Below are 16,417 nucleotides of genomic sequence, written 5' to 3' on the forward strand. Positions count from 1 at the left end.
TTAATCCATGGCGGTAAGCTGTTATAAGCGCCGACTCATTCCATCCGCTGGAGGTCGCCAGCGTGCGAAACTGTAAGGCATATGATGAAACAACAGATTTACCTTGTCTTAACCGGAACAGTTGATCCTGCACTGAGAGAGCGTTGGTGGCTTTGGAAAACACTTCCCGGAAGTGTCCTGTGAAGGTGGAGAAAGATCGCGTAAAGGGGCTGTGATCCTCCCATAGAGCATGTGCCCAGAGAAGGGCTCGACCAGTGAGGAAGGAAATGACAAACACCACTTTAGCTCTTTCGGTGGGGAATTCAGATGGATTCATTTCCATAAACAGCTCGCACTGCAAAAGAAATCCGCTACACTCCCCCTCCTCGCCTGAGAAGGGGCGCTGGACAGGCCATGTGATATGTCAGATGAAAAAGAACTGATGACGGATGGTGATGGGTTGTGATGAACGTCCCACGAAGTATCTGGGACTGTTACCGGGGATGAATCTTCCTCTCCACCATGATCTGCCGGGTCGTGCATAGTGGTCTGGTCTTCTGTCACAAATCAGAACGACACAAACAGGTAAAGCAAGCAAAAGGTTTATTTATATGCACTCGGGGACAGATACGGCAGGTGAGTAGCAGGTTAGAAGTCAGATGAATATATGGATGGTAGCGTAATGGTTGATAGAGTCTCTTAACTGATGCAGGGTGATGAAGATATGGAGGAAGGCTGGAGGAAGACTGGCTGAAGACGGACCGGACTGGAGAGGAAGACAGGATCGAGGTAGCAGACGGGTAAGTTTCACAGCAGGTAGGTAAACAGCAGGTTGGAAGGGTTTCTTAATCGTGATTCAGGTTGTCGTATGGATAGACGAGACCAGACAACTGGGAAGATGAACTGGTGTGGCTTTTAAGCAGTGGGTGAAGTGAATGTGGATTGCAGAATGTTGGTGATGACAGGTGCGGATGATTAGAATTCGGGTGAGGTTGAACGAGTGGGCGGAGTGTAGAAGTTCTGGCGCTGAAACTGGTGTATCCGTGACATCTTCTAAGAGAATTCGTCCTCCCAAGTACATTAAAACGGTTGCAGTCAGACTGCAAGGGAACATATGGAAATTCAATTTTGTCTGATTTCTTATGAGCCAAGAAATTCAAGCATAAGCCAGTCAGCCCCTGCTGGTAGATAAAGTAACTACACCATTATCTATGCAAAAATCTTTTTTTTCTATTATCTTTCACTGAATTTTTTTTAAGTAATGGCAAATATTTCACTATATTCTTGTAGTTTTTTTGCTAATGACAAATTAAAGTTAGCGAAAGTTAACATGGAATTAAAATCAACTATTTATTTTACACAGAGATGCATTTTCACAATCCAATCAATCAAGCCCTGCTCAACATTTCACATTAAATAATTCATGTAAATTTTTAATAAGAATGTCTTTTTCTGAAGGATGAAGAGGATGAAGGCTACCCAAAGAAGAAGTGGCCAACAGTGGATGCTTCGTACTACGGTGGGAGAGGAGTTGGTGGCATCAAAAGGATGGAAGTATGTTTGGAAAGAAAAGAACAGCTTGCATTCACTCCGGTCCACTGCAGTAATACGAATGTGCTTGTGTGTGTGTGTGTGTGTGTGTGTGTGTGTGTGTGTGTGTGTGTGTGTGTGTGTGTGTGTGTGTGTGTGTGTGTGTGTGTGTGTGTGTGTGTGTGTGTGTGTCCGTCACAACTCCAGGTGCGCTGGGGAGATAAGGGATCCACTGATGAAGGAGCCAAACTGGAGAAAGCCAAGAATGCGCGGGTGAAGATGCCCGAGCAAGAGTTTGAGTTTCCCACCACACGGACCCTAAACAACGGCATGCGAAAACCAATCTCCCCTCAGAAGTGGTACTCCCCTATCAAGGTAGATCTGTTTAAGCCAAAGGTTTTGTTTGTCAAATTAAAAGTAGGTTAAAGCCACACCTCCTTCAAAACATATGAACGCGCACTGCAGAGTCTTCAAACCACCACGAGACAAAGAGAAAATGTATACTTTCAAAGTAGAAAATCATGGGTTGCCATCTCATAATCATAGTTACAACATGGCGTGAACGCAGCATAAGCTCATTGTTTTGGTTCAGGAGGAACAGTAAAAGGCGGCGGCTGTTTCGGTTGTGGGGCTCGGTGACACGTCTGTCTATGCATAGCATGTAACGCGCTGATGACGTGTGATGTCTGCGCGAGCAGGTGTGCGGAGGTATGGAAAATAAATGAATATGTTAACAGGCAGGTACAACATCGCATCATTGCATTCAGACCGAATGCAATGATTGGAAGAACATTTTTTGGTCCTGAGACTGCCACAGAAGATATTTTTACATGTTTTAATATTTAGACCACTATTATTGACTGCTATCAGGATGTGAAGAGAGTTTCAACCAGTATAACTATAAATATAAATTATAGTATAAATTGTATAAATTGCCTACCCTACCTTTAACTAAGCTATTAACTCAGTTAAAGGGATAGTTCACCCAAAAATGAAAATTCTGTCAGTAATTGACCCCCTTCGCAAAGACCCGCCCCCCTTAGTTACCGTCGCTATGTCCGACAAGCTACGCCGCTCTCACGCACACACCATGTTCTCACGCAGTGAAAAATACATCGCGGATCAGAGAGGAGACTGACAATACGCTGACAGACAGGGCAGACCAGGTTACTTTTCGGTTACTTTTGATATTAAACATATTAAACAAAGACTCACCTTTCAAATTAGCAAATTTTTAAAAAGAAATTTAAACAATAAATACCGTTTTGTGGCTCTTTAATGTGTCGTGACAGATCGCTGTAGAGCCTCAGTTAAAGCTGCTCGTGAACCGATCATCTCTTCCTTCTAGTTCATTTATAGCATCAAATAAACATGAATGAACATAAGAAGGAATGTTGTTTTAACCGCGGAAAGGCGTCAGTATATTCAGTTTTTCAAGTTCAAATCTTCCCATTTTAATCTACTAACTCTCCTGACTGCTTTGTCGGACAAAATGGCGGATGGCGAAGTATGATTGGTCAGATCACCTGTCAATCAAGCTCCCTGCGAAGGGTCAATTACTCACCCTCATGTTGTTCCAACCCCGTAAGACCTTCGTTCATCTTCGGAACACAAATTAAGATATTTCTGATGAAATCTGAGAGCTGTCTCATTCCTCCATAGGCTTCTATGTAATTGAAACTTGCCGGCCCAGCGCAGCGCTTCTGTGTTGTATGTCACAGTGAGCCTTCATTCTGACGTTCAACACAGAAGCGCTGCGCTGTTACACTAGGTGAACTCACTCAGAGGCCCACATTTTTGAATAAAGTTGTTATTTTGGTTTGTTTGTTGCGCACAAAAAGTATTCTCGTCACTTGATAAACGTATGGTTGAGCCACTGTAGTCACTTGGACTATTTTAACAATGTTTTTACTACCTGCCTATGAAGGAGTGAGACAGCTATTAGATTTAATCAAAAATATCTAAATTTGTTTCCCGAAGATGAATGAAAGTCTTACGGGGTTGGAACAACATGAGGGTGAGTAAATACTGACAGAATTTTCATTTTTGGGTGAACTAACCCTTTAACACAATGAGATAACCAATAACAACAGTCAAACAAGTCTTCTAATATATGTTATAGATTTTTTCATCTTTTCATCACGTTTTGCTGGTGAACAGGATTGCATTGCTGGCCAACCAGTGACCAGAACCAAAGCAGCTCTAACCAGCTTGGACCAGAATTAAAATTAATATTGGTCTGAACCAACTGGCCAGGGATGGCATTGTAAAAGGTACCTTTTACGAAGCCAAAAAATGTTAAAATCCCAGTGTGTCCTCATAAAAACACATTACACAACAGCTATGGATGACCCAGTTCAGTGTCATGCTTACGTTATGGTTATCTGGTGGACAACAAATGACGTGGCCAGGGTATGGAAGACTGGAAAGAGCTCAGAAGAAGCGGCGTGCTGTTGTGGTAGCCTCGGCCTGTCTGGAAGCGGTTCATGCATTGTTTCATAATGTCTCTGTCAGATGGAAGGGGAGGGTTGATATAAACCAGACGCTGAACTGAGCTGACCCAAGAGAGATGAGCTTTGCAGAGCTGGTCCGTTTCCCAACAAAACAAACTCCTTTTCTCTTTCTCTTCCACCTTCTTTCCTCAGGATTATGTTGGGTGACAGTCCACTCTGAGAGGCAGAGATTAAACACACATGCAGGTTGAGAAAAATTAAAACAAGCTTCAGTGTGTGTGATTCTGCATGAAATTCGCTCTCAGTTTAGTCTCCATTGAGGCCCACAACTCAAGAAATGAAGTGAGATGTTATCCAGGGAAGCGCGAGCCAAATGTTACTAATAACTGTTTTCTAAGAGAAAATTATTTACTGTACCTCAGGGAGTTATTGGCGGTTCCAACAGCCAATCCTCTATTGAGCTATTTTAAAATATTTGGATGTTTTGTCATATTGGAGACATTTGTTTACTAAAAATCAAGTCTAATGATTTGTAGCTGACTTATAAAGGCTACAAAATACAAAAATCCTAATCCAATTATTACCAAGTGGCTAGGATTGCCACATAAAAATAAAATGAAGGAATCAGTTATGAATGTATAGATTATTTTTCATTTAAAAATGTTAACAGATGTTCATATAATTCCCGAATTAAAATGTTAGTTAAATGTAACAATAAAAAATAAATAAAAACAAACTGATGCATAGAATTTTAATAGTTTTAAATAATTTCCAGTTGCTTTTCTTAATCAATTTGCATTATCTACTTGTTAATCAAGAAAAAAAAGCAACTGGACCCTTCATATGTGGAAACAACCAATGAACTTGTTGATGATGATACAATGATACATGTTCTTTGGACACACACTGGCCACTAACAAAGGCAAATGTTGTTGAAGATTTATCCATTTAATTGTTTATTTATCAATTTGAAAAGTAACATTTTATTATTATTAAATACATTGATAATTGATTTATTTTTATTTGTGCGGCAGGTAAAATTCTAGTGTACTCCATGTTCAGTTCATGTTGTAAGATTGATTGAATATGATTGCAATGTGCCTTGTTGCATTTTTAATATGAATCTTTAATAAAAAAAAATTCTAGTTAAAAAAAGTTATTAGGTAAAAAGGTAACAAGTAAAATTTTGTCTGTCTGCTACATCCTAAGCAGTTTATTTTACTGCCAAATAATGAGAAACTTTACATGTCATTGAGTTGAAAATACAAAGTGCATGCATTTCTTTCTCATTGCTGTTCCACTTATTATATTTCTTTAATTCAGACATGAAATTAGAAACTTAGGAACTTGTCAATTAAAACTCTGCATAAAATTTATGTAAATGAAGTACCTTGGTCCTCTGTCTCTTTGCACTGCTCTGGGTAGTCAGTTACAGATTACCCTGACAATCATTTCGCATTGTTGATGAAGTGTGTTTTGCAGCTTGAATTTCCCAGCAGCACACTCTGAAGTGTTGATCTCCTTGAACCGCGGTTGTGTTTGAATCTTTCAGGGGAAACTGGATGCCCTGTGGGTATGGCTTAGGAGAGGATATGACCGTGTATCCGTGATGAGACCTCAACCTGGAGAGAAGGTGATAAATAGTGTCATGCATTACACAAATCCTCCATAAAATTGCAGATATTTTGTCAGTTTGTGGCATACGCATATATGTATATGTATATATATATATATATATATATATATATATATATATATATATATATATATTAAGTGTGTAAAAATATATCATGTCACAATATATCGCAATACAAAAATGGATAACGACAATAGAGGGTTTGCACCTACGTCACAATTTGGTCAGTTATGCGCGGCCATATTGGAGATACACGGATGTAAACAACAGCATTAAAGGGATAGTTCACCCAAAAATCCAACCCCGTAAGACCTTCGTTCATCTTCGGAACACGAATTAAGATATTTTTGATGAAATATGAGAGCTGGATCACTCCTCCATAGGCTTCTTCAGGGATTGAAACTTGCGAGCCCCGAAAAGTTATTAAAGACATCGTTAAAATAGTCCAAGTGACTACAGTGACTCAATCTTAAGTTTATCAAGTGACGAGAATACTTTTTGTGCAAAAAAAAAAAAATAACGACTATATTTCAACTATTCATTTCCTTCTCTGTAGGCCTCGAGTCAGTTCACTAGTATAATAGCGTAGAGCTTCTGTGTTGCACGTCACACGCATCACACACATGACCAGCGTCAGCCAATAGTGAGCCTACGTTTGACGTAGCTCTACGCGATCACACTACACTAACTGACTCGAGGCCCACAGAGAAGGAAACGAATAGTTGAAATAAAGTTGTTAATTTGGGGTTTTTTTGCACACAAAAAGTATTCTCGTCGTATTCACTGTAGTCACTTGGACTATTTTAACGAATTCTTTAATGACTTTTCGGGGCTGGCAAGTTTCAATGCCTGAAGAAGCCTATGGAGGAGTGATCCATGTTTATGTACTACTGAACACATTGTTACACTATTTTATGATATCTAAACTACGGAAAAACACACATGGAAGCTGCGAAATCATATAGAGAAGGATTTAGTAAGCAGGAAAGAATGTTGAATGTTGACGAACTAATGTTAATATGAGGTAAAGATCCGAACGAGCTAGCTTCTCTGTCCCTTACTGCTATTCTTCCATGTTGTAAAATTGAAATAAGACAACATCTCTATTGCAAATGCAAACCCCTCCATCAAAGCAACATCATTGCCAAAGAGCTGCATGAACACACAAATCGAATCTGAACAGTTGCGATACACAGTTTGGACATCATTTTAGATCAGATTCTAATCAGATACAAGGATAATCGGATTTGGACTGACAGTCTGAATGTAGCCATAGTTAACTACTTTACGTCAACATTTTAGCCATAGTCCACGCTTAATTTACACATGTGGCTGATGCTGTGCCTCTCTCAACCACAAACACCTTTCAACTGTTTTTTGCACTCTTCTCTTTAACTTTTGGCAGTCTATAGAACTCGAAATGTTTTTTCCCGGTGCGACCGATTAGTACAGACCAAAACACGAACATTTTTCAGCAGCAATAATCAACCAAATATGCAAGTCCGTTCAGTTCAGTGGCATTGTTTACGTTCAGTGCCTCCAAAATGGCTGACTTCCGGATTGATGACGTGTAGCGAAAACACTCTATATTTATTGTGTATAGTTCACCCAAAATAAAAATTACTGTGCGAAAAAAGTTTAGACTTTTAGTGTCAGTACTTCATTAAACTACTATACATAATGTTGAATATCATGATGCGATATTTGTGGGTCCTGATAGTGCCAAATGTCTTATGTTACCAGTAAAAAGTGGTCTACATTATTTTAAATATATCTAGTAAGTGACAGAGTGCAAGCATATTCGTCTGTATTTTCAGCTTCAGAATCATCAGTATTTTTATTCTGGCGTCACCATTGTCCTGTGCATTGGGTTACCAGCACCAAGTCCAAGCCTATTCATTTACATCCACAATGTAATATCAAATTTAGCATTTCAATCAACAGTAAATTTTTTATCATATCGTATCGTGATATGTATTGAATCATGACATGACAGTATCGTTACGCCCCTAATATATATACTCAGCTGTGCTTATTGCTTATGTCTATGACAATTGTTTTTAAGTTAGAAAAACACTACACTACAAGGGCAGAATCTGTTTCCACATACGGAGGTAATAGTAGTTCATGCCCAGAAAAGCAGACCTCTGGGTTCTTCCAGAATCTATTCTTGTTGATCACGTGAAAAACAATGTGAGGTATATTGAGGATGAAAGGAGGCCAGCTGTTTGCAATAAGTGCAGTCAGAAACAGAGGCAGAGTGGAAGTACTCGGGACTCTGGCATTGGTTCAGACCAATAGGACCAGTCTGCTAATATTCCTCCTGCCTAAAGGAATGCACCATAGTCTGCTTAAAGCATCAACCACCCTCCCCTTTCCCTCAGAGGAATGCACAGAGGGGAGTTTTAGGGTGTCTGATCTGCTGTGGTAAATAGCACAAGAACGCTGGACAGAAATCAAATGGCCTTTAAACTGAAAGCAATTGGCCTGCTTTGCATCTTCACAGGGAAAGAGCTTCTGTTGATACTTTAGAGCAATACTAAACTACTGAACTATATAACACAAAACTGGGCTAAATTCATCTCACGAATGCCATCTTCATTATTGAGAGGCATACTGTGGGGAAAAAAAACTGATTTGAAACAAGTAGAAACTCTTAACCTCTTTTCCTTGATCTTTTAAAATAAGAGTTCGATGTACTCAAAACATGCTTTGAATAGTAATAGTGCAAAAACAGCTTATTCTGATGTTAGAAAACAGAAACTATTAATATATGCTACCGTTCAAAAGTTTGTGGTTGGTAAGATTTTTTTTTTTAATGTTTTTGAAAAGGCTCTTCTGCCCACCAAGGCTGGATTTATTTGATAAAAAAAATACAGTAAAAACACTAATATTGTGAAATAGAATTACAATTTTAAAATGTAATTTATTCCTGTACTCAAAGCTGAATTTTCACCTTCATTACTCCAGTCTGGAAAACGTCATGCATTTTTTTGTCAAGATTCTTTATGAATATAAAGTTCGAAAGAAAAGCATTTATGTGAAATAGAAATATTTTGTAACATTGTAAATGTTTTACTGTGATTTTTGCTCAATTTAATGTGTCCTTGGGGAATAAAATTATTAATTTATTTAAAAACAAAAAACAACTACTGTATCTTTTTAGGTTTTCAGAAGCTTAGCACACCAGTGTAAAATCAGTGTAAAACATATAATCGTTTATAAATGGATTTTTACATTTTTTACTCTCTAGGGTCGCTGTATGAAATTCACCCGTATGAAATCCTGCCCACCTCCTCGATACCCGCTTTACAACAACCCCTCAGGCCACATCTACAGCCTCCCCCATAGCAGATGCCCTCCTGTCCCACAGGGCACCCTGCCGCCCACCCCACGCTGCTCCGCCCACTCTCCCACCTCCACCCTGCCCCCTTTGCCATCAACCCCTCCCCCAACATCCATAACCCCTCCCCCTTACACACCACCTCCAACCAGAGCTCTTCCTTCTACCAGTCTGAGTATCAATGTGACTCTGCCTCCTTCTCCTCCCATTCCGCCCTCATCAACCAGCACCTTGACTCCGCCCCCTCAGGCAGCTCCACCCGGGCGAGTCCCATCCCCTTCTCCTCCCACACCGACCTCATCACCCAGCACCTTGACTCCTCCCCCTCAGGCAGCTTCGCCCGGGCGAGCCCCGCCCCCTTCTCGTCCACCTCCACGCCCAGGCACCGAGGACCCACAGTCTACCAGGACTGAGTAACTCCAAGAGATTCACAAAAGAAAAACTGCTGGTTATGCTGGTGGGAAATATTGAGACCTACATTTTCCAGGCATTAAAAAAGAAGCAGCATGATTATTACAACTGCCAATGGCTGCAGATGGCAGAGACTGTATTGCACACTTCATTCTGATTGGTTGGCAAAAACTCAAAGGTGTTAATTTTCTAAAACCGCACATCTATGAAGTAGTTTTAGGTTTGTTAACTTTCAGAATCAGTTCTTAATTTTGCTTCAAATTAACAGAACGCAAAAGAAAGTCAGAGCATACAAACCAGAAAGAGACACTGACGAGGCAAATCGGATACAAATTATGAACATTTGAATAAAAAAATAATAATATCCATGGAATGGATAGTTATTTGAACAACTGAGAAATATATACACATCAACATGAGGTAATGGTGTCTTCTAACAGAATAATTGATGATAGACCATTAAATAATTGAAGACTATTAGGCAGTCTGTTGACAATTCTTTGGTAAAAGAATATTCTAATACCTACTGTCTTCATTGTTAGTAAAAATGATTCTGTAAATTATTCACATTGTCATCATTATTAACATCTTAATTAGTTTTTCAGATACATTAGAAAAGGTCAAACGAGAAGCATCAGTATTACATATCCTGTTAGAGATCATGTTCAGCTTTGATGCCTTTTGAATAGGTCAGGAAAACATCGCAGGATAAAAGTGACTGCAACAGTAGAAGGGAACATTGACAAAAACTGAACCCAAGAAGAAAATTAACATGTTTGAGCCATACATTTCCAATTTCCAATGTTTGAGGAACAATGCAGGCTTTTATTTTGTATATATGAATGCTTTCCAAACAGCTGTGCTAAGAATAGATCAGCATTCATGAGTAAAAATTCATGAAAAAAAGAATTCTTTAATTTAAATGTCGTCTTTTGTTCTGTTGTTTGCCAGTGATGCATTTAAAGGGATGGTTCACTGAAAAGGTAAAATTCTGTCATCATTTACTCACCCTCTAGTCACTCCAAACCCGTTTGACTCACAAATGAAGGATGTCAAAAGATATATTCTGCTAAAGAAAATCACACAAGTTAGCATGATAATGAGTAAACGATCACATAATGTATAATTACTTTTAATTATTCTATAATTAAGCATGGCAGAATTTTGCCATTTAAACTATTCTTTTTTTTTCACTTCAACAATGTTTTTTTATTTCTCATGCTGGGTTGAAAGTTTGTGCTTGAGCTGTTGCAGATGTTCAGTGTGTGTCTGGCAATTATTTGTAAACGAAGAGCATGTTTTTTTACACACTTCAATTAAATGTTGGGATTTGTATTTCTGCGTCTTGCATTTGGGTCAGTATCATTTATATGGGCTAGCCTATCAGGAATTTAAACAAAATTGCATGTTTTGAATGGCTTTTGGGGAGTATAAAATTTACAACTTAGACCTTGAAACCATCCACACTGTTGATAAAGGAAACACTTGAGCCACTAGTCACATGTCCTTATGCAAATCCAATTTCCAGAACTGGTACTGAATCAACTTTATGAACCGCGGTCAACTCATTCTTTTTAATGATAAGTAGCACACTTATATGCTGAATGCCACAGTATATTAGAGTGTTCCTGTACTACAAATGTAGGATAATTCATGTGCCTCCTTTGAGAAAAGCCACTCAGATATATAATATTATTTGTGACCCTGGATGACAAAACCAAATTTGACAAAATTGAAAGCTGAATAAATAAGCCTTCCATTGATGTATGGTTTGTTAGGATAGGACCATATTTGGCTGAGATACATCTATTTGAAAATCTGGAATCTGAGGGTGCAAAAAAATCGAAACATTGAGAAAATTCCCTTTAAAGTTGTCCATTTATGTTCGCGATTGTGCTGCATTCACTCACAAAAATAAATGTTTTATACATTTACGGTAGGAAATTTACAAAATATCTTCATGGAACATGATCTTTACTTAATATCCTAGTGATTTTTGGCATAAAAGAAAAATTGATAATTTTGACCGATACAATGTATTGTTGGCTATTCCCACAAATATACCCGTGATACTTAAGACTGGTTTTGTGATCCAGGGTCACAAATGAAGCATGGTTATTTGTAATTCACCAAACTCAAGGTCCCTTTGAAGGCTCTATAAATCCAGCATAAGGTCAACCTGAAATTAAAATGAACCTTATTGAATGTGTACATCAGTATACGTTTTTCGAAATAAGTAAATAATTATTTCTCTTCACAATCGTTCTTCAAAAATTCAGCTCTGGTCACTTACACTGCAGAGGCTTTTTAATTAAAGTTCATCAATAGCCGGGTATTTAGTCACTTTATGCTGCATCTGCAATCTAATGCTGGTTAATGTCACAAAGCAGGTTATAACAATAATTGCAAATCATTCTCGGTTCTCCTCGGTTCTCCTCCCAGTAAATATGTTTTAAAAATGTAAGACTTGGATTGGCATCTGAAAGCACAGTACATTTTCAAACCGTCTCGCTCAATTTACAGAAAAATATGCTTGCATTCTCTTACTCGTCAGATAAATAGAGTTTGATGAAGCATTCAAGCAACGTGGCAGTGATTTCTGGCTCTGTTGTTAATACCTTTTTTCCCTGTCACAAAGGCTTTGCAGCCCTGTTTGTTGGTTCATTTTATGTGAGACAGTCTTCTCAGTCCTGTGGCTAATGACATCAGCTCTCAGCTTTCAAGAGCCAAGTGTAGTAAATACCTAAGAGGAGGATAAAGGATTTAATCTTATGCTTGAAGTGTGGCAGACTGACCTGTCAAAATGAGTTCAAGGCTGATCTGGTTATAACAGCTGTAATTTATTCCTGGTCATACTCACACTACTGAAAAGGTTGTAAACATGTCAAGAGATTTGTAGCCACAACAGCAGAATAAAGGGGTTGTCTACAGTTTTCAGCTTCCCCACTGTTATTTATTTATTTATTTTTACTGATGGTGTTTCTATTCAAGAACAACACACGAATGGTTGCATTGAAACCAGGACCTAAAACTAACTTTTTGCCACCCCTGCCAACGGCCTGTGACTTAAGGACATTTACCGGCCATAAATATGTTTTACCGGCCAATGACACAAGTTAAACAAACAGTGCTTTTCATGCAGTTCTAACAATAGTTTTCAGGTACATAAATTGAGTAAAGTAGGCTAATCAAATGTAAAATAACTGCATAGTCTTAACTATATAAATTAAACACAGATTAATCCTTATTCAAGTTCAAAATGTATTTAGTCACGAGCAGTGAGTGATTAACATTAAACGCAGACTGCAGCAGGAATATTAGGTTCTCTTACAAGAGGTTCTCTCGTATTGCGTAAGTTTAGCTTACGCTACGGGAAAGATTCATCTTCTCGAGATACTGAAGCCAAAAAATTATCCTTAATTTTGTATTCCTTGTCAACGCAGTGCAGCAGCTAGCAGACCTAGAGCAGGCCGTCTCGCGTGCTCATTGGCTGCCCTGCGGGCAACTGCTGCAGCCTACCAGTGAGCCCGGCGTGACGTCACACCCAATGAAGGGCGCCCACGCCTTCATAGCGTCACAGCCCGCCAGAATGGGCGTGGCTTAGCGTATAACACTAGGGGCTGTAGGCTGACTTCCCTGATTTTCGTCTCTTCAGCGCGCTCTTCGCATCGCTGGATCTGAGAGAAGCCACCGCCGCCGTCGAACAGAGGACAGCCAGCTTAGGACAGCGCTGAGGAAGCCGGCCGTCTTCGCCACCTTCAGCCATCCGTGCGAGCTACGCTATCCGGCGACGTATCCTTTACCTTGCTAAAACCTATTCTAAAACCTATTCTAAAAGAGCAGCGAGTGTCTTTTTTAAGACGCCTCGCACTTCCGGGGCTGCGAGCTCTGTGAAGCGCTTCCGCTGTCGACCCTGCGGGCTCGACTCGAAGCCTTCAACACCCCCCGCCTCTCCTCACCGACGCGCAGCTGCCGCTCACGAGCCTCACTGCCGTCGCATCTGAGAATGAGGCCGAGGGATACGTACGAGCACACGGCTAGCTCTCTTTATGTTACAAGAGAGCTACCCCGCCCTCGTGTCCCCGTTCGCGTGTCATGCAGAGCCCTCTCGAGCTCTCTGCATGACCCGGACGGGCATCATCTGTGTTACATGTAGGTCCCGTGCCCACTACTCGTGCGCGCGCCCTCGTACAAACACTGTTCCAGTTCTGCTCGACCACCGAGCACGCGGCTAGCTCTCTTTACGTTACAAGAGAGCTACCCCGCCCTCGCGTCATGCAGAGCCCTCTCGAGCTCTCTGCATGACCCGGACGGGCTTGCGCGCCGCCGTCGAAATGTCTCGCCCTGTCAGTCCCCTTAGATAAGGCTACTGCAGCGGTGTATTTGGCAGCCAACGAGCCGGTAATGCAACCCGCTCGCCTGCACACATCCGCCGTTCTCGCGGCGACCCAGAGAAATCTCAAGTGAGTATAACGTCAGATTAAGAATGTAAGTTACGTGCCCGCTCACGAGCGCTCACGCTTACTAACAGACACATCGCCTCCGAAAAGACGTGCGTGTTTAAGTTTATTCCCTGTCAGTCCCCTTCAAACAGGCTACTGCAGTGGTTCAATTAGCAGCCAACGAGCCGGTTTGTTGACCCTCTCGTCTGCACACAAACGCCGTTTTCACGGCGACCCAGAAAAATCTCAAAAAGAGTATTTAATCTCTGGTCCGGCTCATGCCGTCGGTGTTGTAAGTGTAATGGAAGTGCCCACGCCCCAGTGTTCACCCCTACACATAAGCACTCCGAACCTCGCAGAGCACACTCTCATGAAGCGCAGAAAAGCCGCTCGAGTGTTGAATGTAAGAAATGTGTCCAGAAGTCTGTGCCCACTATCTGCCCGCTCTGTTACACGATCAAGAAAGCAGGTTATGAATGTAAGTCTCGTGCCCGCCAGAGTGCGTTCACGCTTGCTAACACAAACCTCCCCCCGGGCTCCGCCTGCGCGTTTAAGTGTTATCACAAAACGCAATGCATTAATAAAACGCTCCCCATCCATTATGATCGGGGCGTCAAATACACTTGTAAGTATAGTGCCCGCGTTCACGCTTACAGGAAGCTTTTCCACCCGGAGCGCTGCTCGCGCGTCAAAGAGTGAAAAAAGAATGTTCCCCATCCCTTATGATTGGGACATCTCACATAAATCAGCCGGTCTCGGTTTTCAGCGAGCAGCCATTGCCCAGAACCAAGAGCGCGCGCGCCGCGCTTTCGGCTCCGGGTCAGTTTCACAAAAGAAAGCAGGTTATGGATGTAAGTCTCGTGCCCGCCAGAGTGCGTTCACGCTTGCTAACACAAACCTCCCCCCGGGCTCCGCCCGCGCGTTTTAAGTGTTATCACAAAACGCAGGGCATTCATAAAACGCTCCCCATCCATTATGATCGGGGCGTCAAATACACTTGTAAGTCTAGTGCCCGCGCACACGCGCTCACGCTTACAGGAAGCTTTTCAGCCCGGAGCGCTGCTCGCGCATCAAAAAGTAAAAAAAAAAAAAAAAAGAAGAATGTTCCCCATCCCTTATGATTGGGACATCTCACATAAATCAGCCGGTCTCGGTTTTCAGCGAGCAGCCATTGCCCAGAACTGAGAGCGCGCGCACCGCGCTTTCGGCTCCGGGTCAGTTTCACAAAAGAAAGCAGGTTATGAATGTAAGTCTCGTGCCCGCCAGAGTGCGTTCACGCTTGCTAACACTAACCTCCCCCCGGGCTCCGCCCGCGCGTTTTAAGTGTTATCACAAAACGCAGGGCATTAATAAAACGCTCCCCATCCATTATGATCGGGGCGTCAAATACACTTGTAAGTCTAGTGCCCGCGCACACGCGCTCACGCTTACAGGAAGCTTTTCAGCCCGGAGCGCTGCTCGCGCGTTAAAAAGAAAAAAAAAAAAAAAAAGGAAAAAAAAAAAGAAGATTGTTCCCCATCCCTTATGATTGGGACATCTCACATAAATCAGCCGGTCTCGGCTTTCAGCGAGCAGCCATTGCCCAGAACCGAGAGCGCGCGCGCCGCGCTTTCGGCTCCGGGTCAGTTTCACAAAAGAAAGCAGGTTATGAATGTAAGTCTCGTGCCCGCCATAGTGCGTTCACGCTTGCTAACACTAACCTCCCCCCGGGCTCCGCCCACGCATTTAAGTGTTATCACAAAACGCAGGGCATTAATAAAACGCTCCCCATCCATTATGATCGGGGCATCAAATACACTTGTAAGTCTCGTGCCCGTGCACACGCGCTCACGCTTACAGGAAGCTTTTCCGCCCGGAGCGCTGCTCGCGCGTCAAAAAATGACAAAAGAATGTTCCCCATCCCTTATGATTGGGACATCTCACATAAATCAGCCGGTTTCGGCTTTTCAGCGAGCAGCCATTGCCCAGAACCCAGAGCGCGCGCACCGCGCTTTCGGCTCCGGTTCAGTTTCACAAGCCCGCAAATGGCGGCGGTCTGAACCCGGAGGCCATTCGCCCCCTAGCGGCTCACATAGCTGTGTGGGAAACTATCCCAGGGATTTCAGAATGGGTGTTGAGCACAATAAAGCAGGGCTATACACTTCAATTAATTCGCCGTCCCCCGCGCTTTCAAGCCCGGACCGCGACGATAGTGAATGCGGAAGTAGCACACCTAGTTCACGCAGAAATAGCAAAGCTGCTGTGCAAAGGGGCTATAGAAAAGGTACCGCGTTCTCTGAGCGAGTCAGGCTTTTACAGCCGATATTTTCTCGTACCCAAGAAGGACGGAGCCTTCAGACCTATCCTAGATCTGAGACATTTGAACTAAGTGCTTGCGAAAAGACCGTTCAAAATGCTTACGACCAGGAAAATCCTCGCCCACGTTCGCCCGAGGGACTGGTTTATTTCTCTAGATCTGAAGGATGCCTATTTTCAGATTCAGATAGTACCCCGTCACAGGCAATTTTTGAGATTCGCCTTCGACGGTCAGGTATATCATTACACCGTCCTGCCGTTCGGCCTGTCCCTGGCACCCCGTACATTTACAAAGTGCATGGACGCGGCGCTCGCCCCCCTGAGAAGT

General features: G+C 42.0%; 1 protein-coding gene across 4 annotated transcripts in view; it reads left to right on the forward strand.

The window, feature by feature from the left end:
• antxr1b (ANTXR cell adhesion molecule 1b) overlaps positions 1-10,687 on the forward strand; it is a 35,614-nt gene extending 24,927 nt beyond the window's left edge. For all 4 annotated transcript variants that reach the window (XM_077243464.1, XM_077243466.1, XM_077243463.1 and 1 more), the window contains 4 exons: positions 1,438-1,533; positions 1,717-1,884; positions 5,515-5,595; positions 8,852-10,687. In XM_077243464.1, the coding sequence (XP_077099579.1) occupies positions 1,438-1,533; positions 1,717-1,884; positions 5,515-5,595; positions 8,852-9,358 (852 nt within the window). In that variant the 3' untranslated portion in view covers positions 9,359-10,687. The remainder of the gene's footprint in view (positions 1-1,437; positions 1,534-1,716; positions 1,885-5,514; positions 5,596-8,851) is intronic.
• Positions 10,688-16,417: the final 5,730 nt, after the last annotated feature.

This window comes from Siphateles boraxobius, unplaced genomic scaffold (genome assembly GCF_051911475.1).
Source record: "Siphateles boraxobius isolate OS27281-9 unplaced genomic scaffold, OSU_SipBor_1 25, whole genome shotgun sequence".
Classification (NCBI taxonomy): Eukaryota; Metazoa; Chordata; class Actinopteri; order Cypriniformes; family Leuciscidae; genus Siphateles; species Siphateles boraxobius.